This window comes from Onychomys torridus, chromosome 2 (assembly GCF_903995425.1).
Source record: "Onychomys torridus chromosome 2, mOncTor1.1, whole genome shotgun sequence".
Taxonomy (NCBI): domain Eukaryota; kingdom Metazoa; phylum Chordata; class Mammalia; order Rodentia; family Cricetidae; genus Onychomys; species Onychomys torridus.
Window position 1 is genome coordinate 67,446,455 of NC_050444.1, and position 27,790 is coordinate 67,474,244.

At 51.2% G+C, this 27,790-nt stretch overlaps 1 protein-coding gene across 1 annotated transcript in view; it reads right to left on the minus strand.

Moving 5' to 3' along the window:
* Positions 1–27,790, minus strand: part of Gabbr2 (gamma-aminobutyric acid type B receptor subunit 2) — a 353,724-nt gene that overhangs the window by 54,384 nt on the left and 271,550 nt on the right. The window contains exons 9-13 of the mRNA XM_036177907.1: positions 26,041–26,121; positions 21,844–21,994; positions 19,634–19,766; positions 9,627–9,734; positions 3,012–3,134 (exon numbers count right to left, since the gene is read on the minus strand). Coding sequence (XP_036033800.1) covers positions 3,012–3,134; positions 9,627–9,734; positions 19,634–19,766; positions 21,844–21,994; positions 26,041–26,121 — 596 coding nt within the window. The remainder of the gene's footprint in view (positions 1–3,011; positions 3,135–9,626; positions 9,735–19,633; positions 19,767–21,843; positions 21,995–26,040; positions 26,122–27,790) is intronic.

The following is a 27,790-nucleotide window of genomic DNA, read 5'->3' on the forward strand; positions in this document are numbered from 1 at the left end:
ACTGTGGAGTGTTTTTTTCCCTTGGGCCCTGTGTGCAGTCTCTGGGGCAGATGTGCTCACAGGTCATCCCTGTCATCCTCCAGCCTTTTGTCCTTTGCCTTTCCTCTTACTGCACCCTGAAGGGAATGTGCAGGTTGGCTTGGGAGTTGAGTCCACTCCCAGATAGCTTGTGGCTGCTGTGAGATCAAGCTTTGAATCCCGTGTCCCTGTGGAAGATGTCCTTGGGTGCTGGGCTGGGCAGTTTGGGGATAGCTCAGCTTCAGTCCTGTTCTAGGAGGCTGATGTTGAGGCTAAGCGTTGGCAGAGTTTGAGGAAAGTTCAGGAAGGCTGGGGAGGGAAGGCAGCTCAGGTCTGATAGGGCCAGGGGACCCAGCAACACAGCTCTGTAATAAAAGACCTTGGTGCTGAACCTCAAGCCATTTATTTGGTAGAGAAGGTTCCAGAAGGGGGCAGGACCCTGACAAAAGCTTGGATAGGAGTGGTGTTAGAGATCCCGGAGCAAACTGAGGTGCTGTGGGGCAGGGGAAGGGACAGACCACAAAGACTTTCAATCAACGAATCCCCTTCAGCCCAGAGTTCCTTCCGGCTGACCTGAAAAGCCTGTCGCTGCGATGAGACCTCAGAACCCGCCACCTGGGTTCATTGTTTTATTACCGCATAGCGCTGTACCTGGTAGGCAGTCTGGGAGAAAGCTCTGGACAGCTTAGTGTCCTTCCTGGGGAACTATAGGGACCCTGCTGTGGGTTGGCACATCAAAGGACTCCGCTGCCATGGCAACAGAGCAACAGGGCAAGCCCCAAACCTGAGTAGAATAAGGGGGATGTACCAGAAAGAGGTGTGAGAGAAAGCTTCAACAGGTACCCCGGCGGTGGCAGGGTAGGGGGGGCGGAGTCAGTCTGGACCTGGGCTGGGACAAGCTGCATGGTGCTGGGTTGCATCCCTCTCAGACTCAGTCTCCTCGTCTGTGCTGACAGTTGGGAGCACTAACCTGGCAGTTCTGGATGCAGAGGCACCATTTAGTGAAGGCAGACAGGCAGGAGGGCAGAAAGACCCCGTAAGCAAACCCTCAGCCACCAGGGCGGGTGGCAGGAGAGGGATTTCCTTTCGATGGTCCTGAGGACACACTTCTCATTTCCAGAATCTGCCACTCGGCCTGACTCCAGCCCTGCAGGCTTGTCCCTGCCCCAGCCTTAGCCCCTGGCTCATCCTCACTCACTTCACCGTAGATACTGGGAAGGATGCAGCCTTCTTCGGATCTTTGGGACAACCCCAGCCTGGTCTCCAGTGGCCTGCCCCAGCTCAAGCCTTCCCTGGGCTCTTCAGTCTCATTTTCTTTGGCCCCTCCCCCGCTTTCCCAGGCCCTTTGTCTTCCCTGACCTGTGAGTCCTCCTCTGTGGGATGGGATGGACACATTTTGTTTTTGTTTTTGTTTGTTTTTTGGAGCTGAGGACCAAACCCAGAGCCTTGCGCTTGCTAGGCAAGCACTCTACCACTGAGCTAAATCTCCAACCCAGGGATGGACACATTCTTGCTCTTCCCATTTTTACAGCTATGTGGCCAGTGCTCAAAGCTCTAAGGCAACTGTGCAAAGACCGTATCCAGGGCTCAGGGAACAGAGAGTGGGTGGGTGGTGGCATGGCTACTCACCCGCTAGCTCACAGGTAAGTACACAGCCTACTAGGTGTTTGCTTCCTTGCCGGGAGGATGAAGGTAAGCTCAGCATAGACTTTCCAGATTCATAATGAAGATTAAATAATGCATGGTACCAGTTACAATCACCGTCACCATTGCCCAGGGACAACTCTTTCTGACCTCTCAATCCTGAGGGGTGGGTGAGGGACCCCCTAGGACACTGCGTGGCTGAACCATGTTCTTTCGTTACTTGTGCTTGCTGAGTGGTAACCAGATGTATCTCCACACAGGTCTGGAAGAGCCCGTCTGACTGGGTGACTTGGCAACTGTCCCTTTGACCCACAAGCACAACTGTGCCACTCTGTCGCTCCGGCACCTTCCCGGGAAGCATGCCGAATGGTGAGGTCTCCAGTCTCTTTCCTAAATGACATTCTGGTTGCACGGTTCCTCACTGGGCTGAATAACCCCAGTCCACCCTCACCGAAGTGTGGCTGGGCCTCCTGTTTGCTTGAAGGACATAAACCGCTGTCCCCAGTTCACAGAACCACCACTTCTGGTTTAGTTTAAGAAGACACATGACATTTTGTAAAAAAGTGCTTCCCCTGATAATGGAGCCAGGGGTGTGGAGACTCTCGGAGTCTTCTGGAATTTGTTACTCTGAGATGACAGTAACCACCACCTGCCAGCCGGCATCCACAAAGCCAAGCTCACTCGTGTGAGTAAAGAGCCAGAAGACACCAGGGGACTCAGGCTCCCCAAACTGGGGCACCTCACAAAGACCAGTGCAAGGCTTTGAACAAAAGAGTTAAAACCTACGTGCACATGCAGTGAAAAAAGGGTCTCCCATAGACAGCCCGGGTTGGTTTTGACCTTGGATCCCCCTGCCTTCCCCTCTGTTGTGCTGGGATTACAAACTTGGGCTGCCAGGCTTGGCTCACAATGTATGTGTCACAAGACTTTTCTGTGAGGCTCTTTATCTTAACAACAAACGTCCAATATGGAATGTGTGGAAAGAAATCCATTGCTCGTTGCCTTGAATATCACACGGTAAGCAGAAGCTCTTGGAGTGTGAGTCCCTGCTTTAAAGGTGGGGGCACAAGCAGAGTAATTTCTCACTCGAGTGAGCAGGTACATGGGCGCTTCCCTGGTTATGACAACATACTCCTTGAAGTGGTCCAACCTTTTCCCTTAATCTTGCATTTATTAATACGATATTAAGTTGTTCCGTGGTACCTTCTATTTGCCCTTCCTGCAGTAACCTATGTCTCAAATGGAAGGAGGCGGAGCTAAGGAGGAAACTGTGTGGTGCAGAGCCCACCACCGTGAGGTCTGGGTGTCCCCGTGGGGCCTCCTGCCTCCCTCCTGCCTCGACCTCTCACCTCCATGCTGTACCTCTCCACCGTCCTCCGCAGGGGGTCCACAGCCTGCCAGCAGATCAGGATACACAGGTCGATCAGCAGCATGCCCCCCACAATCACAAGCAGCTTCTGGTCTTTGATGATCTGCAGAGAGAAAGAGCAAAGAGAGGCAGACATGAGAGAAGCCCGGCCTGGAGGAGCTCAGCCCAGTCTTCGCTTGGCAGTCAAGGTCTTGCCTGAGCATGGTCCAGGCAGCACTCAATCACACACCCGGGCTTGTTGAGATCTGGCCACTTTTAACCTCCACCCCACGGTGGTTCTCACCCTCTGGGTCCTTAGTTGTCGGTCATCAGTCCTTACTGTCTGGCTAACTACTTCCTCCTCTCTCTTCCTTTCTCATTCTCTCTTCTCCTTTTTCTTTCTCCCTTCTCCCTTCATAGCCCATCTTCCTCCTCCTCCAGACACGCTCTCTTGCATCCTAGAATGGCTACCAACTCCCTAAGTTGCCAGGAGTGGCTTTGAACTTCTGATCCTCCTGCCTCTGTTCCACTGTCCATCTGCTAACAGGGAGGGGCCTGGGGACAAACCTTGGCAGGGATCAGGCTCACCTGTATTTCAGACTGCAGGTTTGTTTATTCCTCAACCTAGCCACCACATAAACAAAAGCTAACATGAAGTCCATCTGGAAAAGACTAGCGGGAAAATAAACAAAGCTGCGTCTTAAGTTCGAGAAGTATTGCCAGCTCCGATTTTTAAGGATTACGGCCATTTTTAAAAGAGAAATAACAACTTAGGAAGCCTCACTGTAGCCATATAAAAACATATAAAAACAAACAAGCAACAACAAGTGCTGTTGGTCAAATCCACATGAATCACTTTACGCGGGGATGGAACTCGGGGCACTGCCCTGCCCCCAGTGTTCAGCTTCTGAGTGTCTAGTGACTGCTGAGGCTTTGTGGGAACATGGCCCGACCTTTGCCCTCTGGGGAGCCGGGCTTGAGAAAGTGTCTCAGAAGACTGGGTCTCAGGCCAGGCAGGAAGGGGCCCCCTGCTCTCCATCCTGGAAGTAGAGGTGCATGCACCCAGGACACTCACCTCCCATTTTCCCGCTAGTGTGAACCCAAGCAGTTTTCGAGGACCTCCGGTACAACCTGTGTGAGCTCAGCTGACCTTAGAGACCAGGGGTGCCTCTCATTGGTGCAGTAGGGCAAACCCCTTTCCCCAAAAGGCTCAAGGTGGAAGTTGGGGATGACACTGGGCAGTGGCCCCGGATGGAATCCTGGCTCCATTTTCTGATGTTTGTGTAGTGACAGCCAGAGGGGCAGAGGGGAGGAAGGAGGCTCATGTTTCATCCTCCGAGGGTGGCATAGAGGCATGGACAAAACTTATTCTAACCCCAGGTGTTGCCAAATGCTTAACTTCACTGGGCTTCAGTTCCCTCCTTGATAAAGAGGGCCACTGATCCCCAAGTGACACAGCTGGTATTAGAATCAAATGAGATGAAGTGTGGAAGGCACTCAGTGTGGGGTCTGCTTGGAAAAGATGCCCAAGGAACGGCACCAGTCTACCATTATTCTGGGTTTGATCATTAGTGATGCCGTGTTTGTGTGTAGGACAGTGACACCAAGGGGCAAAGTGTGATATTACACCTCAGCTCGACTAAACAGCTCTACCAAGCCGCACATGGTGGAAAGGCCCGGAGGATATGAGAAGAGGACATTGATAATTACTTTTTGGAAATATTTATTGAGTGCCAACATGGGGTCAATCTCTGTCCTAGGCACAAAGAATGCAGCAGTGAACACAGAATCCCATCCCAGTGGAGTGTGCATTATATTGGGGAAGACAAAGAATGAAAGATTGAACAAACCCGCCTGCGCACACCACCGACAGAGTGCCAAAGAGAAGGATTCAGAACAATCCCGAGAAATGAAAGCAGGGGAGGGGGCAGAAGTGGTGCCATCTTGGCTACACGCAGAGCCCCAGAGAATACCTCTCTGTGCTCACAGGTTTCTCTCTTTTTTCCTTTTTAGATTTCTCTTAGAACCAGCCCCAACTTGCTGGGTTCTGTTCATGCTCATGATATCATCACCTGCTGCCTGTCTGAGCTAGTGGGTCACAGTGCCATGTGCTCTCCACATGGCATCACGGTACCACAATGACCAAGTAAGTATTTGGTGCTAGAACCAGATCTAAGTCTGACACGGACTAACTAGCTGGGATCTTGGATACATCCCTGCCCCTCTGGGCCGCTTCCGTCATCTAGGAAATGCTGTGATAAGCGTACAATTCACATTAGATGTATGTACGGTAACTGCTCTGCAGAGGCCGAGCGAGGCCAGAAGCTGGCTAGCTCTTGTCAATGTTACTTCTAACTGCCGTCCTGAGCAGGAGCCAGAAACCCTGGAACTCACTCACCACTCGTTTTTGTAGGCAACATTTTAGGGGACTGTAATCACATCTACCCATGTGCACATCTGTCCCCAGATGCTTTCATTTGTCAAGCAGAGAAGAGTCCCTGTAAATGAGAGCAGGGCCCACAAGGTCGAGCATTTACCACCTGGTTCTTTACAGAAAAAACTTGGCTGACCTCTGGCTTAAAAGAGGGGAACATTCTTTATTGCTAAAAAACAAAGCAAACCTTCAAAATTAAAATTTTTGAGACAAAGTCTTGTTCCCAGAATGGCCTCGAGCGTGGGATCCTCCTGTCTCAACCTCCCAGGAGCTGGCTTTACGGGTATGTGCTGTCACACCCGGCTTGGCTTCAGATTTTTGACTGGTTCTGACTGATCTTCTAGCAGGGCCGACTCTCTGCTCCAAAGCGCCCCCTTCTGGGGAAGAACAGTATGGAGGGACCCCTGGTGTTCCTCCGCCTGCCCCCTGGCCCTGCTGTCTCTCACAGCTGAACTGTCCAGGCAGCTGCTGGAAGCTCTCCGGTGCCAGCTCCTTGGGTGACCCAGGTGACTGTCTGCTGAATAACCTCAGATGTTCTGGTGCTTGTGTTATCTTGTGGGGGACAGAGCGAAGATATATTCGTCCTCAGAAAACATCTGCCCCAGAACAGAAAGTTCCTTCCCTGAGCAACTGCCTCCTTCCACACTTCATTTTGCTTAGTGAGAGGCGGAAGGAAGGCTGTAATAAGTTTCTCAATGTAAGACTTTATGATTGGTCTTCAGAAAAATAGTAACATGCTATAAGAACGCCGAATTTGGAACATGAAGTCACCATGTGTTGATGCTCTCTTTAATAGGTTTCTTTCCCTGAGTGCCTGTGACAATAGGGTCACGTGAGGCGAAGCCTGCATGTATGTTTGGGGAGGGCCCACCACCCCAGGGTGGGAGGGAAGGGGGGGGCTGGGGAGCTCAGAGAAAAAGTGTAGGAAGACTGTAATGAAAAAGGCACATGACTGCATTTTTATGTTTATGAAAATCTAGTGTACCTATTGTTGGAAGAAAATTAAGGGGCCCTCAGAACAGAATCCAAACTCAACAGAAGCCCACTAAAACGGGTCAATTTTATACAAAACACTCACTGTGTGTTCTGGCCCTGGCCTGGTGTCTGATTCAGAGGGAGGCAGTGTAGGGTGGTCCCTGGTTGCAGAAGGGAATGGGGCCTGCCTGGTGGTGAACGTGTGCGGGGCTTCGCTTGTGTTTTGGGGATGGATGGTGTCGTACAACAATCCGAACACAGTGTGCAAGTGCCTTGGCCTTTGGGAACAAGAACTGGGCACTGGTTTTGTTGTGGCAAAGGTCGAGGATGATGAACACACCACCAGGGTGTGATGACCTCAGAGGGGTTGCTCTGGGTTTAGAGCTGGTTCCTGGAGCAGGCGGAGGAGGGGAAGGTAGAGAGGGGAAACATGCCTCCCCCTGGCCCATCATGTTGAAGGTCCCCTGCCTCCTACACCCACGGGTTGGGTTTTTACATGACCAAGATCTGTTTTGTTGTATTAGCTTTTTCTGTTTGTTTGGTTTTTGAGACAAGGTCTCACTCTGCAGGCCTAGGCTGGCCTTGGCTTTGGTCCCATGCCAATCCTCTAACTTCAGCATCCTAAGTGTCGGGATTACAGGAGAAGTCACCATGCCCTGACTTTTATTGGCTTTTAAAATTGTGGCAAAATACATGCAGTTTATCATTTTAGCTGTTTTCAAGTGGACAGTTTAGCCTGGCTAACTGGATGGAGGTGATTCTGTATGATTGGCGTCATCAGTTTCCTCCCCAGGGTCAAAGCTATCTTCATTCCTGTGCAGGTAGACTGTCCTCTTCCTGTCTGTGACTCTCTACACTCCTGATGTCACGTTTCCCACTGGTCTTCCCAGAGTTGTCCTCCAGGTCTCTGAGGACACAATTACTGTGTCCCCCTCCCTCAGTCTAGCTTCAGACCCCCAAGGATGTTATTGCTCTGGGTTTAGAGCTGGTTCCTGGAGCAGGTGGAGGAGGGTAAAGTAGAGAGAGGAAACACACCTCCCCCTGGCCCATCATGTTGAAGGGCAGGCAGCAGGGGCTCCCATGAGGATGAAACACTGTTTCATCCACTACTCCTGACAGCATCACCTCCTTTTTAAAAGGTAGAAAAGTAACAGAAAAATGAAAAAAAAAAAACAAACTAGTAAGTACCCCCCTCAAGGTGACAGGGGCCTTGTGTGTCAGAGAAGCCCCTCCTTTGGACAGGCTGCTGAATTTCCTCAGTGGAGTGCATCCTGCTTTGGGTTCTGGCACTGGGCAGCAGAGTCAGATGTGACCTAAGCTTGTGGTCCCTGGAGACACCCCATCCTTGCGCCTTGGGGATGTGCACCCCTAACTCCTGAGCTTTTCCTGACAGGTTCAGTGGGCTGCTGAAAATTGGTGTTTTCTTGCTCTTCAGTCACTTGAGGGAACATGGCAGCAGGTGACCATGTGGATAACCCACTCGGCAGCACATGAAATCAATGCTATGGTTCCTTCAAACCAGGATAGGCTTGCATTAATGGTAGAGCAGCTCAAAGCAGAGCTGCAGAGCAGCAGGGTCTGGGCAAGCACCCCTTAGCTCTGAGGAGGGCTGGTGCTTCCATAGGATTGGCTAGGCCCTGGAGTCTGCATTGCTAAGGCTCCCAGGCAAGGATAGCTCACACTGGGCAGCCCCAAGACAGGCCAGAGGGCTTTTGCTCTGGCTGTAGATCAGCACGGTGGTCCTTTGTTCTGCGACATTCACAGATTCTACCAGGCAAGGCAGTTCACCAGGCAGCAGGCCCATGGTGCTTGCATCTGTACTGAGAATTCACAGACTGTCTTTTTTATCAGTACTTATAACAGTACAGTGGAACAACTGTTTACACAGCATTTGCATTGTATTAGGTACTGTAAACAGGGTAGGTGTCTGAGAGGATGGGTGGGGTACATTGACGAGCACTCCATTTTATACGAAGGTCCCAAGCACCTGTGGGGTTGGTTGTTTTGGGTGATGTGGTGTGTGTATGCGTGTGTGCGTGCGTGTGTGCACCCAGTGCCAAGAGGAAGCTGAGGAAACTGGGACAGGAAACTATCACTGGGAAAGTCTAGAAACTACCGACATTCAGCTATCTCCCCGGAGTTTTGAGCGCAAGCAACCTGAGCTGGGCGGCTGAGCCACTTCCATCTCACAGAAGGGAACTAACTGTCACGGGCACTGTGGGGACAGAAGGCTGGAGGAGCACAGGGAGGTGGCAGTGCTGTGTCCCTCTCTCTAAGAGCAGCCTGCACCTGTCTGAGGCGGCTTGGGTGTCTGACAGATGGAGGAGAGGAGGAGGCAGGGCCCAGACTGTCCCATCTAGCCAGGGTGGGGACTGCATCTCAGAAAACAGCTCTGACAGTGGGGATGGGGTGGTGGCTCTGACGGTGAAGGGTGTCATAGGCCTCATGCAGGAGAGAGAGCGGCAGCTTAGGAGATGATGCCTACTCAAATCCTGTCTGGCCAGCAGCCGCTGCAGGCCTGTGACAGGAGTTTAAGGACCGCGTGGGAATCCCACTACCGCCAGATGCTCAGTCATGTTTGGTTGACACCATGGTCACCCACAACGCAGGACAAACGCTCTCTACCTGCCTGGAGGCAGGACTCCTGTCCCATCAATAAGATGGGTCCCAGCCCTGCTTCTCTTTCCTCTTTCAAAGAGATCCCTGTTACCCCTAAGTTGCAGTTTTGATTCCCTAATGTCACCCCTGCCTTCCCCTCCAGCCTCTCCTTGCACCCTGTCCATGTGAACCCTACATCCTGGCCACACCGAGCCTTCCAGCTGCTAGACCACCTACTCCCTTCCACCACTATCAGGCTGCCTACACACTGCACCCTGTATAGGTGGGCAGTCCCCATCCTTTTTGCCTGATGACCCTCACTTACTCCCAGGTCCTAGCATAGGTGGCACTTCTTACAGGAAGCCTTCCCTGAGCACCTTGTCCCCCAGTTCTGTAGGACCCTACATGTCCCTAAACAGCTCCTGGTCCTGTGAGCTGTAAAGGCATTATGAATGGATTCCCTGGGAAGCTGTCATCAGGAGGTCGCCACTGAGTTTCCCTTGAATCACCACCAAGTTGCTCAGTACACGCACACAGTAGGCACCTAATGCCTGTTCACACAAGAAAAACCAAATGAACACAGCAAACCGAAGTGGGGGCTCCCCTTACCTTCTTCTTCATCTTCACATTTTTGAAGATGGCATGGACCCTCCAGGTCTTTGCAAACATGGCCCCAAAGGCGGTTGTGTAGCCCACAGTGAGAATCCAGGTCCGGACCTAGAAGCCAGGACAACCACAGCAGAGTTAACATCTCCCAGGTGAGTGACCATCCAGCAAGTGGAACCTAGGTGCTGGGGACAGACATCTGCCATGCATGCTTGCGAGTCTCCTGAGCATCCTGCAGTCAGATGGATTCCATAGACAGCTAGTACTATGGGGCGCTCATCAGGTCCTGGGCACTTGGTGCAGAGGTCAAAAAGGTTCAAATCCTGCCTCCAAATGGGCCACAGCTCAGAGGATGCCACCTACCCAGCAAGAAGCAGAAGTCTGTGCACTGTTGAGGGTTCACTAGGGAGGTGAACTAGGTGTTCCCATCTGCTCTCTCCCATTCCTTCCTCTCTCCTTCTGGTGGCGGCTAGTCCCATGCTTTGACTGACCTTGGGGCCTTGCTCAAGAATAAGGTCTTGCTTGGGCTCTGACATGCATCTCAAGCTGAAATGTGCCTTGGTTACCAGCCCTGGCTGGTGACTGATGGGAACAGCCAGTGTGAAGGAGCCTACACTCTGGGTTCCTGGAGGTCGAGACAGGATGGCTACCATCTGACAGCTACCAGGGGGCCTCTGAGATGCCAACTTTGTGCCAGGGCTGTAATGACAGCCAGATGCCACCTTCACTGGCTGACTTGGATGTCTCCAAAACATGGGAGCCTTGGTCTCCCAGGACAGCTCCTAACTCTCACTCTTGGTGATGCATTGTGCCTGCTTCGGCCTTTCTGGCGATGTGGCTCACAGGTATGCTGGTCCCACTCCATTTGTGAAGACAGAAATTGGCTGAGGAAGTGGCAAGGCCACTCCCTAAGCTAGGGAAGGCAGCCACAGTCCAGCCATTGCTGAGAGACGCATGTGATGCATGTGAGTGGGGCACAGAACAGGTGGGAATGCAGCCTTCTGTCTTTCATTTACTCAGTAGGTAGGAAACAGACAGGCAGTGAGTGACAGTGTTGGTTATCTGGGGGGTAGGGATGGCTACATTGTCACCTACATTATAATGTGCATATGTAGCATCCATGTTGTCACCCAAGGTTGCTAAGAAAGGTGGGGAACATGGAGGGAGGAGAAGACTCAGAACATCCTACAGTGATATTTTATTTGTACTGAAATGTGATTTTTATATGTATATTAATAAAGTTGCCTTGGGGTCAAAGCAAGCCATAGCAGAAGCTGGGTGGTGGTGGTGCACACCTTTAATCCCAGCACTTGGGAGGCAGAGCTAGGTAGATCTCTGTGTGTTCAAGGATACATCCAGCATGGCAAAACACACTTTAATCTCAATACCAACCATAGAAGACCTGGAGGTCTGTACAGACAGGCAGTGATGAGGAGGTCATGTGGCTGGGTTTACAACCAATGAGAAGGCAGAACAGAAAGTCTATATAAATGACAGGACACAGGAAGTAGCTCTCTTGAGGAGAGGAAAGACAGAACAGCAGTGAAGGGTAAGGTTTTCAGCTCTCAGCTATTGCTTTGACCTCTTGGCTTTTAACTGCAATTGGCTGTGTTTCTTATTTAATAAGACGGTTACATCTACAACATCCACTGTCCTCTGTCACAGTCACTGGGGTACTCACACAGCACTCACTCAGCATTCACTTGTCGGTTCATTCAACAAGGACCATGAGGTCAGAGGCAGTGTGGACAGTGCAAACCACTACCAGCCACCAGGATGACTTGGGAGCTGTTGAGTGAGGGCATCACTTTATAAACTTTATAGTTCCTCACCTACCTACCAAAGCCCCAGAACCCCAATGCAGTGCCTTGCACCAGAGTGGCCTTCTCCCCCCAACAACATTTGTCTCCTCTCCAGAGCCTGCTTCTTCAAATGAGCTTCTTCTACACCCAGAAGCTGGCACACCAGCTAGGACACTCTGCTGGGGTCTCTGTAGCACTTCAGTTGCACTGTCCCCCAGGCTCAAGGGTCGAATGCTGTGTCCTCGGCTGGTGGGGCTGTTTTGGGAGGTTGCGGAAGCCTCATGAGGGAGTGTCTTGGAGAAGTGGGTCACAAGGGACTTGCCTTCGAAGGTTAGACCTGGTCCCTGGCTCTCTCTATCTCTGCTTCCTGTCCATCACATGGGCAAGCCACTCTGTTGGGTCACACACTTCTTACTATGACAGACTGAAGCAGGATTGCCCAAAGGTATTTCCCATCCCATAAGCTGTTTTTCTGGCTATTTCATCACAGAGATAAAAGTCTAAGCAACAGACGGTTCATCTTAGTTGTCAACTTGATGGGAATTAGAATCACCATGGAAACAAGCCCCTGGGTGTGTCTGTGAGAAAGTTTTCTGAGTAGGTCTGTACCCTCAGACTGTGAGGCAGCATAAACTCTTCCTTCCTTAATCTTCTTTGGTCAGGTAATTGAGATGGCAGGGAGGAAAAGAATTCTCACAGCCTGCACATGCCTTAAAGTGGCTCTGTCTGGATCACATGCTATTAGAAAGTAACTCTTAGTGGCTGGAGAGCGGCTCCATGGGTAAGAGGACCTCTTCCAGAGGATCCAGGTTCAGTTCCCAGCACCCACATGACAGCTCACAACTGACTGTAACTCCAGTTCCAGGAGATCTGACACCTTCACACCAATGCACATAAAATAAATTTAAACAAATTATTAAAAACAAGAAAGTGACTCTTAACTGTAAACATACATAGGACATGGGCATTTTTTTTTTTTAATAGAGGATGGAAAAGATGAAACAACATCATTCTTTTTGCTTCGTACTGTGGTTCTGTGGCCAACAATGATCTTATTTGGAGGCCACATGTCACTGCCCTGTGACTGGCTTATACACTCTCCCTTTGACCACGTTCCCTTTAAAGCCGTCATTACCAGGCTGCTTGTCTCTTTTGAGAGGGCCAATTTCATTAAGATTCAATAACATAAATTAAGTGAGTTAAAACTCGATGAGAGAAATTTAATCTGGCGTCTGGAAGCTGCAATGTGTTGCAGTGAATTGAAAGCAAAGAAGGCCAAGGGGCCTGGGCATTACACTCCACAGACAGACACTTGCTTGATGGAGATGCTGGCCCTGGCTGGCGTCTGTGAACATGGACTTGGGGACCCATTCACTCCATGATGTAGTGACTCACTATGCCTAAGCAATTTGTGCAAAAGGTATGATTTGTGCTCTATACATAATTCCAGGTAGCCATTTTCTGCTTAGCATGTGGGTGTATTGCAGGCCTGGTGCGTATGTGACTGGGCCTTGGCTGGCTGTGTGGGGTTTCTTGGCATGTCTCAAGTTCTGCTTGTTTTATGTCCCTGGAGAAGGCTCTGGATGCTTACCAGGTCTCCCCTGGATATTCCCCTTATGAGCCTATGCCTTGGCTAGTTTTGGTCATTGATCAGAACTGTGAATATGACTGGATGTTCAGGTGTGGGAACCCCAGTGAGTCACTGAGGCTGGAGCTATCACTGCTGAATTGTAGGGATGGCCTGAGCAGCTCTGTGTTCTTGGGAGGGTTTCTGTATGTCACCAGCAGGTCTTACATCCCATATGCAGCAGATTCTTGATAAGGGCGAATCAGCAGCAGAGAACAGAGCAGCAGGGACAGCAGACTAACCGCAGCAGAGCGGCTTCGTAGGCTGGCTCACCCCTGAGGGACTCTGCTGGAGGGGACACTCATTTCTTATCTCTTCCTGTATCTGTGGGACGGAAGCCACTCAGGATGGAGCTTCCTCTGCCCACCTAAGGCTGTCCCTGGATGTCATCCTGACTCCTAGACTCCGTCTTCCTCCGGGCTCTAAAGCTGCACATACTGCTGTCACAGGAGGCCTTGGTGACAAGTAAGTGTCCCATAAAACCCTCAGTTTCACAGCCAGGCTGAGACCACAGCTTTTCCCTGAGATGCTGTTTCCTCAGATGCGGGGAGTCTTGCCACCACACACTCATCACCCAAGTTAGAGACCCGAGAACCACTCCAAGTCCGTCCTTCCTTTGCTCTCCAGTCTCATCTCCAGGCGTGAATCACACACTGATGCACTACCCAAAGGGAAACCCCACAGGACAGAACAAGGAGCAAACCCCTTTAAGCAAGGGTATCTCACTGATTTCTATTAGACTTGAATTTACTAGGAGGCAAAGTGGGGGTTTCTTGGGTAACCTTTACCTTCTCTTAGAGTTAGAAAAATCCAGTATTTCTGGAAGGGCCGAAAGAAGGCTCCTCCGTCCCACCCTTGCCCAGCTGCTGCCCATGTTGAGCACACAGCTCCCTGTAAACAAGGGACAGAAGCTAAATCACCCGCAGGACTCATCCCTGCATACTGGGACAGGGCTGCTCTGCTCCTGGAGAGCGGAGGGGGAGGGCACATGCCAGCGACTGCCACTCTCGAGCCCTGCTCTTCCATACCTGATGTTCAGAGGGTGACATTTGTGGGCTTCCAGGATCCCCAGATCCCTGGTCTCCAAGGGACTCACCACAGCACAGGCCCGGGGGTCTCTGAGCTACAGCTCGTTTAGGTGTGGGCTGGGGAAGCAGTGTCAACACCTGTGGCCTGCATGTGGCGTTCTGCAGGTATTCACCGGGATCTCTTCATGGTATGTACGTATCTGTATGCACACATGTGCCTTAAGTGAGGCACTGAATGAGGGAGGCTTCTCCTGTCTCAAGCAGGGAGCTGCAATGCCAAGCTTGGCTCCTTGAGTGCGCACTGAGCAGTCCCTGGCTGGACTGGCTTTTAACAGGAGTCCAGCGACCGGGGACTCCCGCTAGAGCATTCACACAGGTTCCTGCTGTGCCACTCTTAGTGCCCTCGGGGCCTGCCCTGAGGCCCCCCCTCTGCCCTGAGGCCCCCCCTCTGCCCTGAGGCCCCCCCCCCCCCCCCCCCCCCCGCAGGTGGCAGAGACTCACTGCAGCTTGGCTTGTCTCCAGTCCAGTTCTAGCAAAGCAAGGCCACAGCAGGTCACAGTTGCCATGGAAACACCTGCACCAAAACTGCCAGCACCCACCCCAGGTTCTCAGCTCTCTATCTGTTCACTCTGCCTTCTAGAAGTGGCCACAATGATCCCAATAGTCCATCATTCATTCACAAGTGGTTCACCCTACCATTCATTCATTCATAAGCATCCACTGGGACCCAGAGCTTTAATACATGTTCTCATTTAACCCCCACAAGCCTTGTATAGCCCCACACTTACGGAAGAGTGAGCGAACTAAGGCTCAGAGATGTTAGCAGCCAAGGCGAAGTCACACAGCTAGGGAGTCACGCGGTGGAGTTTCGGACATAGATATCTGCCAGCAGCCTCTCAAATACTCTGGGGTCACATTAGAAACGGACCCATACTCTAAAACTGCTCAAGCATATGCCATAAAAGGTAGATTTTTTTTTTTTTTTGGTTGTTATCTTGGTTTTTTAAAAGATCCAAATAGGCAAACATTGAGCTGGGTTGCTTGTTTGGCAGATAGAACTTAGCTGACCTGTTGGCCTATTTTTTTTTTTTTTTCCTGGTAAAATCCAGTTGATATCTCAGTGGTAAGTGGCTCTGAAAGCCTGATGACTGAGTTTGGTCCCTGGAACCCACGTGGGAACTGAGAGTGGACCCCCACAATGTCCTCTGACCTCCACATGCATGTCTGGGCACGTGTGCACCTCCCTCCCCCAATAAATAAATGTATTAGATGAAAAAAGAAAACTCAAGGTGTTTTTATTTGTTTGTTTGTTTGTTTGTTTTGAGAAGAAGGCACATGGCAGGCATCCCTGTCATCTCCTGGTGTTTGGAACCTTATGCTAGCCAAGCGCTTCGGGCTAGGTTCTAGGCTTGCTCTCAGGACAGGAGGGGCAGTAGACCTGTCTTGCCTGTGGCCTGACTCGGGGTTGGAAGGAGGAGCTGTTCCTGGGCAAGGCAGTGTTGATGGTGTTGAGTTCCTGGGTGAAGTGGGCTTTTGAGGGGTTCCACAGAGCTGTTGACTAGCCTCCACCCTCAGCAAAGCTGCTGAGCCAGGGAGCGTGGCAGGGCCTAGCCCCTGGGTCCTCACTGGATCTCTCCTTCACTTCCTGTGCCCTGGCTGGGGTTCCTGCCTAGGCTTCACAGGACGGCAAGTGTGATTTGCCTGGCACCCCTTCCAGCTGCTAGGGCTGGGGTTCCTGAGCCAGGTGGGTTTGTCATCTGTGAGCTGGCATTCCCTTCCCCCAACACCAGGGCTTTGCCCACACCCAGCATCGTTCTCCCAGCGACTCTGCCCACAGGGGCCATGTTGCTATGGTGACTCTACTTCTGACAGTGTCCAGGGAGACAGCACCATGGAGCTGGAGCTACTTGCAGGACTTGCTGAAGCTGGCACTGGAGGCTGGGAAGGTTCCAGAAAGGATCGAAGGTGGGGGATGGGAGCTGAGTGTGGCTGCTTTTCTAGCAGCAGAATTTGTATGTGTGCCAACACGTGCTCACATATGTGTGTCCCTGTAGGGATTCTAATGGCCTTCCCGAGCAGAGGCCTGACCCCCTAGGGAGGCTGGACCCTGGGTAGTCACAGCTTCTTGCTGAAGTTCTGTCACCGTTCTCTATTAAAACCTGAAGGGCAGGAAAGGGCCATGTGTGGAGAGGGAGAACAGAGGGACACTGGTAAGCTGTTCACGATGGAGGCTGACGTCAGGGTCCACCTCATTCATCCCCTGGCTTTGAGGATGTCCCTGACATGGAGGCCGGGCTGTAACCAGCAGGGTAGAAATGAAGATATTCTAAAGAGACACCTATGCCCTTTAACCTCTCTGTCAGACTAGTGAAACATTGGACCCCAAGAAGTGGGAATTTCACAAGGACTCTCTCCCATGCTGGGAGAAGGAAGAGGCCTTAGCCAGAGAGATTGTCTCCTGCAAAGAGATTTGCCACAGTCCTCAGAACTTATCAGACCATCTCACAGGACTGGGTCAGTGGTGGGAGGGGTCACTCCTTGTCTAGGACGGCTCAGAGGGCGGCACCCTGGCCCTCTATTTAGCCTTTTAAGAAAAGGTTTGCTTTTTGTTTTATGTGTATATGTGTGTGCCTGCATGTACGAATGTGTACCATACGTGTGCAGGTGCCCACAGAGGCCAGAAGAGGACTGGAGAACTGGTGGTTGTCAGCCACTAGGTGTGGGAATTGCGACTCAAACCCAGGTGCTCTGCAAGAGCAGCCAGTGTTCTTAACAGCTGTACTCTTCCCTCAGGACCCTGAAGACCGGCTTACAGGTGTCACGGGATCTCTATGTCCCTCTTTCCAATGTGGCCGCATTGACTAAGTCCCCTTTCCTGCCTTTTACTATTAATTAGGCTGTTTTAACCAGATTCTTGAGGAGAGGTGACTCCTTGGGGTAGATCCTACGACTCACAAGTTGATAACAAAAGCGACACACTGTGATATCTTCCCTTTCTCCCATGTTACCATCCTCTTTCTCCTTTACCCCACATCTGTCCTGTCCCTACCCCATGAGAGAGGGCTGTTTCACCCATTTTACAGAGGACAAAAGTGAGGCCGAGTTTCAAGCATTGGGCTCAGGACAGCCTTGGCCCTGATTCTCCTTTCTGCATCCCACTTTCTGCCCCTTGGTTGCTCAGGGTCAGGGGAGGGCACTGGGGGCAGCCAGGCGGTCCCAAGATAGAATAGAGCCCAACTCTTGACATCAGTGGGGTTCAGGAAGGAGGCTTCTTGCTATAGCACAAGCCCCACCACCAACTGAAGCTTGTATTTAGGCTCCACTGTCAGGAGTATCCCACCTCTCTTCCTGAGTGACAGAGAAAATTATTCTAGAAGTGACCCTGGTCATACATTTGGGCTGAACCGGTTCAATCCGGAGGAGGCTGTTTCTCCTGCAGTCACATGTGGGCTCCCTCCATGCAGTTCCCACTGCTGATAAAAAGAATTCTGGGCAAGAGAACTGCCATTTCCCCAGCCCTGGAGCTCAGGCTCAGGTCGATTTGTAAAGCACGTCATGATTTATTCATGCAGCCTCCCCGGGCTTCCCAGGACGACCTTCCTCTCACACAAATGAGCGAGACTCCCAGAATAGAACGTCAGGCTTCATTAAGGAAAAAGCCCCAGTGTGGGGACGGCCCTTCCCTTGTTCCCCAGCTCCCTGGCTTGTCACTAGCACTTGGAGAATTCAGGTCAAATCCCAGAAAACCCCATCTGGGAAGTGCCTTCGAGGGTGGGGTGCAAGGTGACATATGGAGCACCTACCTCTGAGAAGGGACTCTCCTGGAGGCCAGCTCTCAGAGTTTCTCTGCACCCAAGACTCAACTCCCCCACTGGAGGAGATGCCAAGGAGCCAGCAGAGCCCCAGGAGGGACTGGACAGCTGCAGAACCAGGGGCACAGCTCTGCAGTAGCCTTGGGGGACAGAGGCAGGTCCCCCACCCTCCTGGGATGACAGTGAGAGGCTGGACCAATGTACAGCCTAGAGGTCACCGGGAGAGTCCCAGTACCAGTTCGGAATTGTTGGTTCCTGAACTTGGGGAGGGGCTGTAAGTCCTTTGGAGCAAAAGTTTAGGTTGTTTTTGCTCTTTCCCAAATACTTAGTGAGAGTCTCAGGGCGGCGCAGCACCTAGGTTCCCACCACCTGATGAGCTCAGCAGAGACCAAGGTCATGTCCAAGAAGGGCAGGACATTGCGGACTCGGGAACAGTAGGGATAGCCAGGGCCACCTGGAGCTTAGGGTTTTTCCAGCACTGCCCCCACAACACTGAGAATATGTGTGATCCTAAGAAGTTTGACATATGGTGAGTGTGTGTGTGTGTGTGTGTGTGTGTGTGTGTGTGTGTGTGTGTGTGTGTTTATGCGTATGTCTTAGGATCCTCTCTCATGCATCCTTTACTCTTTATTTCTACCCTTTCCACAGCCAGGCAGTGGGTGACCTGACGCTTCAGAGCCGTAGGCAGGACCTGGAAGGTGGCTTTGCCGAGGGCCACCTTACTCTGGCAGCACAGGAAGGGCTGCCCATCCGTGTATGCTGATGCTCTGACGCTGCCCCTGCCCCTCCAGGTACTCGAGGGACACGCTGGACTAGTGATTGCCCTGGAGAGCTGCAAAGAACCCACTGCCTCACCCAGCTCTTTTGTGTCTGTTTGTTTTGGTTTGTAAATCCTCCTGTAGAAAACTCAGTGTGGTGGTCTGTGATCCCACACTGGGGGTGGGGTGGAGTCAGGAAGGGGCTCTGGGGCTTGCTGGATAACCAGTCTAGCCTAGTTGGCAAGCCTCGAGTTCTAGTTAGAGCCCATCTCAAAGGATGGCTCCTGAGGAACACCACCCAAGTTTGACTTCTGGCCTCCATACATATCAACACATACCTCCTGCACATACACACCTGCACACCCTCACCTGCTCAACCCCTATTCACATGTACACATTTACCCGCACACACACACATTTGCATGGATACATACCTAACCACTCACACATGTAGTCACATGTATATACCCCCCCCACATAAACACTCCTTACCCCCATACACACATGTACACACATGTGTATCGATGCACACACACACACACACACACACACACACACACACACACACACACTTACAGGAGCGATGATTTTGGGGAAAAATACTTCCTAACAAATTCCTGGGTTGAGCAATAATGAAAAAATTGATTTGAACATCACTGACGGAGGAAGTAAGATGGCAGCTTTCCTCTGACTCCAGGTCACCACACCAAAGCCAGCAGGCTGAGGATGTGTCCTGTCCCTGCTCCTGCTGCTCTGGGTGCTGATGTCATCTGGCAGTGGCCCGTCACACAGTCACATCAGTGGAACAGTCACTATCTATGTTCACTGCAGTCAGACACTGCCTTTCTGGCCCGGCTGCAGATCTGTTGACCTGGTTTGGTTGTTTCTTGCCCATCCTGGGGTTTCCACACAGCTCTGTCTGATGACAAGGTCACCAAAAGATCTTTCCGTCACACCGCACTGGCACATACCAAAGGGCTTACCGTGCAGAGGGTTTCGAAGGTCTTTTCCGAGACAAAGGATCCATCGAGGCCGAAGAGGAAGATGGATGCGTAGGATAGCATTCCGCCCAGGATGATGAGGTTGTTCATGTAGGGACTTGACATCTTGATCAGCCTGGTGGGGCAGAGACACTTGGTCACACAGCATCTTCTAAGCACCCTGGGTGAGCATCACTGCCAAATCTTCAGGAACTAGGGAAATGGGGCCCAAGCTGTTCTGCTGCTAGCTGATACCTCTCTGCTTCTGGAGGGGACCCAGTAGCTGCGTATTTTCCCACCTCCTGCCTCAAGCTTACCTATCACTTCCCAGGTGACACTGGCTACCAGCAGCTTCATCTACTTGAACTTTTGGTTTAGAGGATCTGGGGCCAGGATTGGGAAAACAAGTTAAATCTAATGATTGTAGTGAGGAGGGTGGTCCTCACACCACACTCCCTTGCCTGAGTGGGGATGTCACAGAGACCTGAATACCCAGGGTTTCCCCGAGACTCTGCTCATCAGGTGTCCAGTGAGCCCCCCTTAGAGTCCTCAGAAAGCTCCCGTGGTTCAATGTGTAAATGGGAATGGGGTAGCAACACCTCAGTCAAACCCTTACCCCAGAAGTTGGGTAACCATGCCCTATGCCACCTTCTGTCCCTGTCTTCACCAGGCCACGGGTAGAAGGCATTCCCAAGTGCCCAACAAACCAATGCTGAGCTAAGCCCCAACAGGGCTAGAATTTTTAGCCAACCCAGAGGTATTTGACTCGCTGAGCACAGTTGGCTTGGAATGGTTCTTTTGTAGACTGTGGCTTTAGCCAATTATTTCCCAGACATTTTCTTTGTGTTCTGCAGTTCTATGAATGGTTTGATCTTAGGATTGGAGTGCTTCCTGGAGGAGGTGGTTTGCAAAAGTGTGAGTAGGAAGAAGGAAGGGAGGGAGATCTAGTTCCCACAGATTTTGCAGACTTTTCAACGGCTGAGCCAGCTGAATAAATCATTTCTCCAAGAGGCCACGAGGGGGAAATTAGAGAATGAATCTGGTGAGGCAGTTTGCAGCTCTAAGATCTCATTAGACATACAGGAAGGCTGTGTAGCAGAGAAATGACCGTGTGCCTAGGCCAGGAGCCAAACATAACCAGGTGCAGCCCTCACTCAGGACTGGTTCCAGTAGATGTGTAAATTATAGGTGGCTAGGAAAAAGACACTAGGTAAATTGCATTTATTTTTCAGGAAACGGGTTTGACCTAAACAGTTACTTAAACGAACAAACAAACAAACAAACAAACAAACAAGCCATCAGAGCTCAAGGCCTCTAAGTTCCTCCTTGGTAAGCAGAAAGAGAAGCAAAACCCAATCCCTGGAATTGCCCTGGTCACTACCAGCCTGTGGGTAATGCAGTGTGGCTTTGGGGACAATGGCCCCCATGACCCATGGGTGCATGTGGGGGTTTCCCCAACACACACATGCTTCTAGCTTTGGTCCAGTCTCTTCCACTACAAGGCAGGAGCTGGATTCAGTGGTTTGCTATGGAAACTGGAAAAGGTGGCTGCCTGGCCAAGATCAAGGAATGGTGGCCTGGCCACCTACAGCTGAGTATAGTCCCTCAGAGTGAGGAGAGGTTCTGTGGAGAGCTGAGGGCACTCACTTAGGCAAAGGACCTGAGATAGAGCCAATGGGGTAGGCTATGTCACTCAGGGACAGCAGACCCCTGGTGACACTGGGAGTCATGGGAAGGGTCGAATAAATGATGTAATGGACTGTCATGTGCTGTATCAATGGGATCCTCTGTCACTGAACCTGGTGGTCCTTTCCATCAGCTATACCTAAAGGTGTTGGGAGTAGGGATGACAAGCGGGGGACTCTGGGGTCTTCTATGTCATTGCTTGTGATGATGATGTTCAGATCTCTAAGAAGGTCTATGGACTTGGGCTTCCCATTTCTACTCTATTTAACTCAGTCCTCTAGCAGTCCAGCTGCCCCCTACCCCCGCCCCCATGTGTGTGTGTGTGTGTGTGTGTGTGTGTGTGTGTGTGTGTGTGTGCATGTGCATCCTAAATCATCTTAGTGACTGGGCAGCACACTTCAGGAACCTCATCCAAAAAATTTCAATGCTCCCAGAGAATCTGCCATGCTAACTCCCAGTTCCATTGGTGGAGAGAGGGGCTGGTCCATCCAAAAAGCATTCTCTCTGCATGGGGTAGGGCTGCTTACTTCTGGTTCCGGTTCTTGATGTTGAAGAAGAGAAAGGCGCTGGCCATGATCATGCCGAGGATGGTGAGGGCTGACAGGATGCTATATAGCGGGAGGGAGATCTTTCGAAGCTGCTCCAAGATGATGGTCTTGTCCTTGGGTGGCTCAGACCCTGCAAGGTCAAGGAGAAGCCATCAGATCCCAGGGTAGTCATTCTCCAAGGATGTTTTGCCGCTGTGTCCTTAATATATGGCCAAATACAACATATGTGCCCCACACCAGGCCCATCTACCCACTGGGTGAGAGGATCTAGTGGCTGGCTAGCCTGCCCAGCAGGAGCCTGAGCCAGGACTTATATCTTTCTCTAAATAGAACCAATAAGGGATCTGTGATGCATTTAACAGCCATTAGAAGATTAGAATTTGATTTGGTCTAATTACGCTGTTGAAAAACCATCACCATTTACCCCCAAAGGTAACCATGGCTGGGAAGGCAGAGAAGTACTGCTGGGTGCCACTGGGTGGGGGTAGGGTCGGGGAGTGGTGTTGAAGAACTTGGCATGGGTCTCAAGGACTCGGCTCCTACCTGAATATGATAAATGATCTTGCTCACTAGGGCAGACACCCAGCCTGTCAATTCTAGGATGACAGATATATGCTCCAGCTGCAGATTCTCAGCCTCAAGGTCATTATCACAAAAGTCCCTTGGTTTTCTATTTCCTAAGACTGGCTAACTGTCTTTCACACCGAGCTGGGGCCAGGCTGGAGCTATGGGGTTCCGTTTCTCTCTGTGCCTGCCAGGCTGCCTGGCTCATTCTTCAAGGGCACCAGGAACTCAGGGGGTGGGGACTTGGAAGCTCAAACAAATGCTTCATCCTGCGTGGCTGCCTGTTTGCTCTTAGGTTATCTTGTACGGAGTTGGTCTGGGATGAGGGAGGCAGGAGCTCCCTCACCCTGGCTTCCTGAAAACCCTCTTCTCTCGTGTGCTAGCTCAGGTTAGGTGTCTGCTGTGGGCTTATGAACCGTCAAGACCTTTCTTTCCGGTGGCCAGAAGTGAAATCTGCCAGGAGGGTGCAGAGCAGTGGCCAAGGCCAGAGCCCTGTCAGGGATGCTGGTGACCCTGGGGCAGTGCCTCAGTTATGCCTCCATTGCCAGGAGACAAGCTAGGGAACAGGCAGGCAGCTGCAGGGTGGAGGACAAGCCCCCTCACCTGGGCTGAAAACCTGTGTTTGCAAGTTCAGTGGGAACAATGGAGATCTCCGATCTCCAAGGGACCTAGAAAAACAGTGGGTTCTAAGGGATCTGGGGACTGTCCAGAGTGTTATGGAAAAGTCCCAAGGAGAGAGAGAGAGAGAGAGAGAGAGAGAGAGAGAGAGAGAGAGAGAGAGAGGAGGGGGAGAGGGAGAGACTGATTCATGGGAGAGGCCCAAAGCAGACAGACAGATGGACAGCATTTTTCCCTTCCAGAAGCCAGAGCTTCATACCAACAAACTTCCTCTCCACCCAGAACGTATTGAGTTGAGGCTGGCTCAGGGGTCTTTCTGCTCCCAAACTCAAGGGCAAGTCCTTAGGGTTCCTGGCTGGAAACAAGCCCCTCTCCAGGCCCCGAGGTTTGGGACAGTGATGAAATGATTACTAGTGAGTTTGGGCCCCTCGTTCAGCTACAACTTTACCATCTCCTGCAATACCGTCTCCTCACACACAACCTCCTCACTCTATCCCCCCCCTCCTTCTTTACGGAACGGCACCTCCCCTGAGTACGTCTCAGCTAGAACCACGGGAGCATGATGGGAATGCCGAACAGATGTGCTAGATGCAGCCCTGGATTTTATTTTCGTTCATTCCTCACGCATCCATCCGCCATTGATAATCACCTTCTATTAGCCAGGCCCGATGCTGGACACTAAGGACGCATAATGAACAAGACACAGTCGCTGCCCTCGGGGGTGGAGAGCACGCATAGAGCCTTGGGGAAAGAACGGAGCAATATGAGGCAACACTAATTTCTGAGTGCTGGCTGCAGGAGATGTGGCGACAAGAGAGATGAACCGATGGAGGTTTAATGTATGGACACTCAGCTTATCTATGCCCTAGAAATAAGATATAAATATTAGACCCTTCCCACTTGACTCATCCATCACCCTTGTGGGTGGTGGGTTGAACAATCTTCTAGGTGTTTTGTGGCTTCTAGAGCTGGTAAGTGGCTTGCTGACAAGACCAGGTCTCCCACTGTGCAAACAGCTCCTGCGGATGCAGCGCAGGGGTGGGCTAGTCTCAGGCATAGGATAGCCTGAGTACCCAGCAGGCAGCAGAGAACAGCCCCCAGGATGGAGTCAGGAGATGCTCCCTGGAGTGGGCAGTGGGAGGCAACTGTTGGAGGGTAAGAAGAGTGGCTGGCCGTCACCAGACACAGCACAGGGGCAGGCACCAAGGTGTGGCAACATTGGAAGAACTGAGGCAGTTTGGCCAGGCAGATTTCTGAGGAGATGGAGAACTGCAGAGATGGTCCCTTCACAGAGGTCTTAGGGTCGCAGCACAGAGCAAACCCCCTCTCTGAACACTGGGACCACAGAGAAAACGTGTTTCGCTGTCAGCCTGTCTTCTCTTATTTTGCGTTTGACGCTTTCCCTCTGTCAACTTCTCCAGTGCTGGTGATAGAGCCTGGGCCTACTGCGCGCTGGGCCAACACCCGGCCAGGAGCTCAGTACCCAGAATCCTTATTCCCAAAGCTCCCCTACCCTCAGTGCAGAAGCAGACAGGTCTCTCAAGATTAGAACTCTGGAGGTTAGCACAGGCTATGTCCTCCGCAGGCTGTGTGGATTTGGGTTGACAGCATTTCTGAGCTGTTCCTTTCCTTCCTTCCTTTCTTTCTTTCTTTCTTTCTTTCTTTCTTTCTTTCTTTCTTTCTTTCTTTCTTTCTTTTTTTTTTTTTCCAGACAGGCTTTCTCTGTGTAGCCCTGGCTATCCTAGAACTTGCTCCGTAGACCAGGCTGGCCTTGAATTCACAGAGATCCATCTGCTTCTGCCTCCCCAGTGCTGAGATTCAAGGCATGCTCCATGACCACCTGGCCTGAGATGTTTTTTTTAAATGTACAAAAGACCACATTCATTAATTTTTGGTGGGTGTGTGAACTATAACATGCCACTCTGTGCCTGGTGTTGGCTCTCTCAGGTGAGGTGGGGAGGATGGCTGATAATGGAGGAGATACTCAGGTGATACACATGGACATTAACTGGATCTCTGCAATGCTCTAGAAGTTGAGGTCTATAGATCATGGGTGGAGAGGACCAAGTCCCACCAAAGGCGCTGTAAGAGAGCTTTGTTTGGTGGTCTTGGGTTTAATGAGTAGTTACAGACAAATTCCTGATGACCTAATATGGTCCAAGCAAAAATTGTCTGGATGCCACAGAATTCCAGTTTCCTCCACTGCTATCCAGAGGCTAGGCTGTCCATCCAATCTACCTGTCCATGAGTCCATCCATGCCTCTATGCATTTGTCCAACTATTCAGCCACTAATTACTCATCCATAGCTGCATGTATGTATGCATGCATGAAGCTATCCATATGTCTATATTAATTAATCCACGTATCCAGTTATTCATGTATTCATGCATCCATCCATTTATCTGTATATATCTATCCACCCTCCCGTCTACACACCCACCCAACTCATTTCCAGGCTTTTATCTGTGCTATCTACTTATATACTCAGCCACTACTCACCAACCTATTCATTTATCCATCTATCCATCCACTCACCGACCAACCCACACATTCATCCATATCCATCCACTCATCCATTTATCCACCTACTCACCCATACATCTCTATATCCATTTACCCAGGCATCCACTTGATGCTTTAGTGTTTTCATTAACTGTCATCAAGCTTCCAACATACCAGATCCTGGCTGACAACAGGAAATTCAGAGAGAAATAAGTCCCAGAAAGGGGCTCCTGGTCCCTTTCCATGTAAAGCAATGGTGGTCATAGGAGAAGCAGAAACAAAGGACAAAGGGCCAGAGGCAAAGAGAAGGGACCTATTAGTTCCCAAACTCCATAGATTCACCCCAGGAGCTGGACCCCACAGAGTGAGTGCGAGTCTGTGCTCAGTGAGTGAGTAGATGTGTTAAGGATGCTCTCTTGATCTCACAAAGCCAAAGACCCTGTGAGCATCTCCCATGTGGGGGTGCCCTTTAGGAAGTCCGCAAGCCTTACCCTGGAACCTGATGGTGTCATTGATGATCTCCAGTGTGTCAGCCACTGCATTGTACTCGCCCACTTTCACCTCTCTGCTGTCTGTGGAGAACAAGAGATAGTGGCCAGTCAGCGAGGGTCCCAGGCTTGCATCTGGAGGCTTTCATGGACCCTGGATATATGCAGCTTCCCCTTCTTCAAACACCTATTCCAGTTAGGATCATAAAGCTTGTAACTGTCCTGGGCTGGAACCTCAGCAGGATGCCCACCCTGTGCTGTGTACCTCAAGGATGGGACAGCACAGACAGACCGTTCCCTTGATGGCAGCCCCCAGCTCCCCTGAACTATATTATATTTCCCCTGGGCGGCACCCACAATCTCCTGAAATCCCTGGTAAGTGAGAATTCCAAAGCACTGTAGGCATTCCACCAGCCATAGGCATTGGGGACCACCTCTTCCTTCATTCTGGACAGGACTGTCCTGTGAGTGTATGCTGAGGTGGAACTGGGGTGGCTCAGAAGCCATGCTGCTCTGTCGAGCCATATTGAGCAGTACCCCACGGCTCTTGTTTCCTCTAAAGCCTGTTAAGTGTGTTCTTCCACCTTGTTGGCCAGTTCTGTATGCCTTCCTCCTCCTTACTATTTCTTGGCTTTAGTTCACTGTATTGGCCATTGTCAAGGATAAAAATGGCTTTGGAAGGTGGCAAGAAAATTGTTGACTTTTCCCAAGTAACACAGGGCACTGGGTGACAAAGGGCAGGTGAGTGGGAACGAGCTAGTTACTCAGCATTCTGGGCTGGATGACAGAGGCCTAAAGATGTGATTTTATGAGGGGGAAACCCAGGAAGGGGTCACATGTTAAATGTCTTGAGGTTGAGCTGCTCGGTGGAATACCTTGATGAAGACATCCTTGGGTCTGGAGCCCAGGGCAAAGGTGAGGCAGGGCCATCTGCATGGGAACTGGGAGAATCTCATCCTAGCATGCAGATATGAGACCCCAGGGAAAGCCCAGCAGGATGAAGGGCTAAATGCAGCACTGGAGAGTACCAACCTTTAGTAATAGGCAGAGAGCACAGGAGCCTGGGGAGGAGCAGTCAGCCACAGGCAGGAGAATCTTAGCACCCAAGGAAAGAGGCAATGTGACCATGGAGCTGGCCAGCCATGTCCCACGCCACCAAGAGACTCGCACAAGCAGCCCCTTGAGTTAGGGCCATGGATTTGATGTCAGAGACAGAGCACGGACTCCAGCCTAGACAGAGTTTGCAGAAGTACAGAAGCCCTGCTTATCCGTTGTAAGCATTCGGGGTGCATGCTGGGCAATCTCCTAGGCCACACTTCTGCCTGCTTCCTAGACTTCAGGGAAAGAACTGTAAAACTCATAGAGGTCCACACTCTGCAGGTAGCTGCTATTTGCTTGGGTCACCTAGGGTCTTAAATGTCATATTAACACACTCTGCAGGGGCTCTAGCAACCCTGCAGGCACCTTTTGAAGTCCTCAGCCCCACAGGCTTCCCAGTCAGCTCCCATTGCTAGGAGGAGGAGGTCCTGATTTATTTATTCAGCATGGGGAGGTAGCACATGAAATATGCAGGCCCACTGAACAAATCCTCAGGACCCAGGGAAGTGGCGCTGCAGGGATCCCATGGCGTCCACAACCACATAGCCTGCCCTACAGATTCACACAACCTGCTCTATGCACTGTCCCATGGAAATGAAGTAATATTCACCTTCCCACGAAGATCACAATCACCATAATTTCTCCCAGGAGGCGA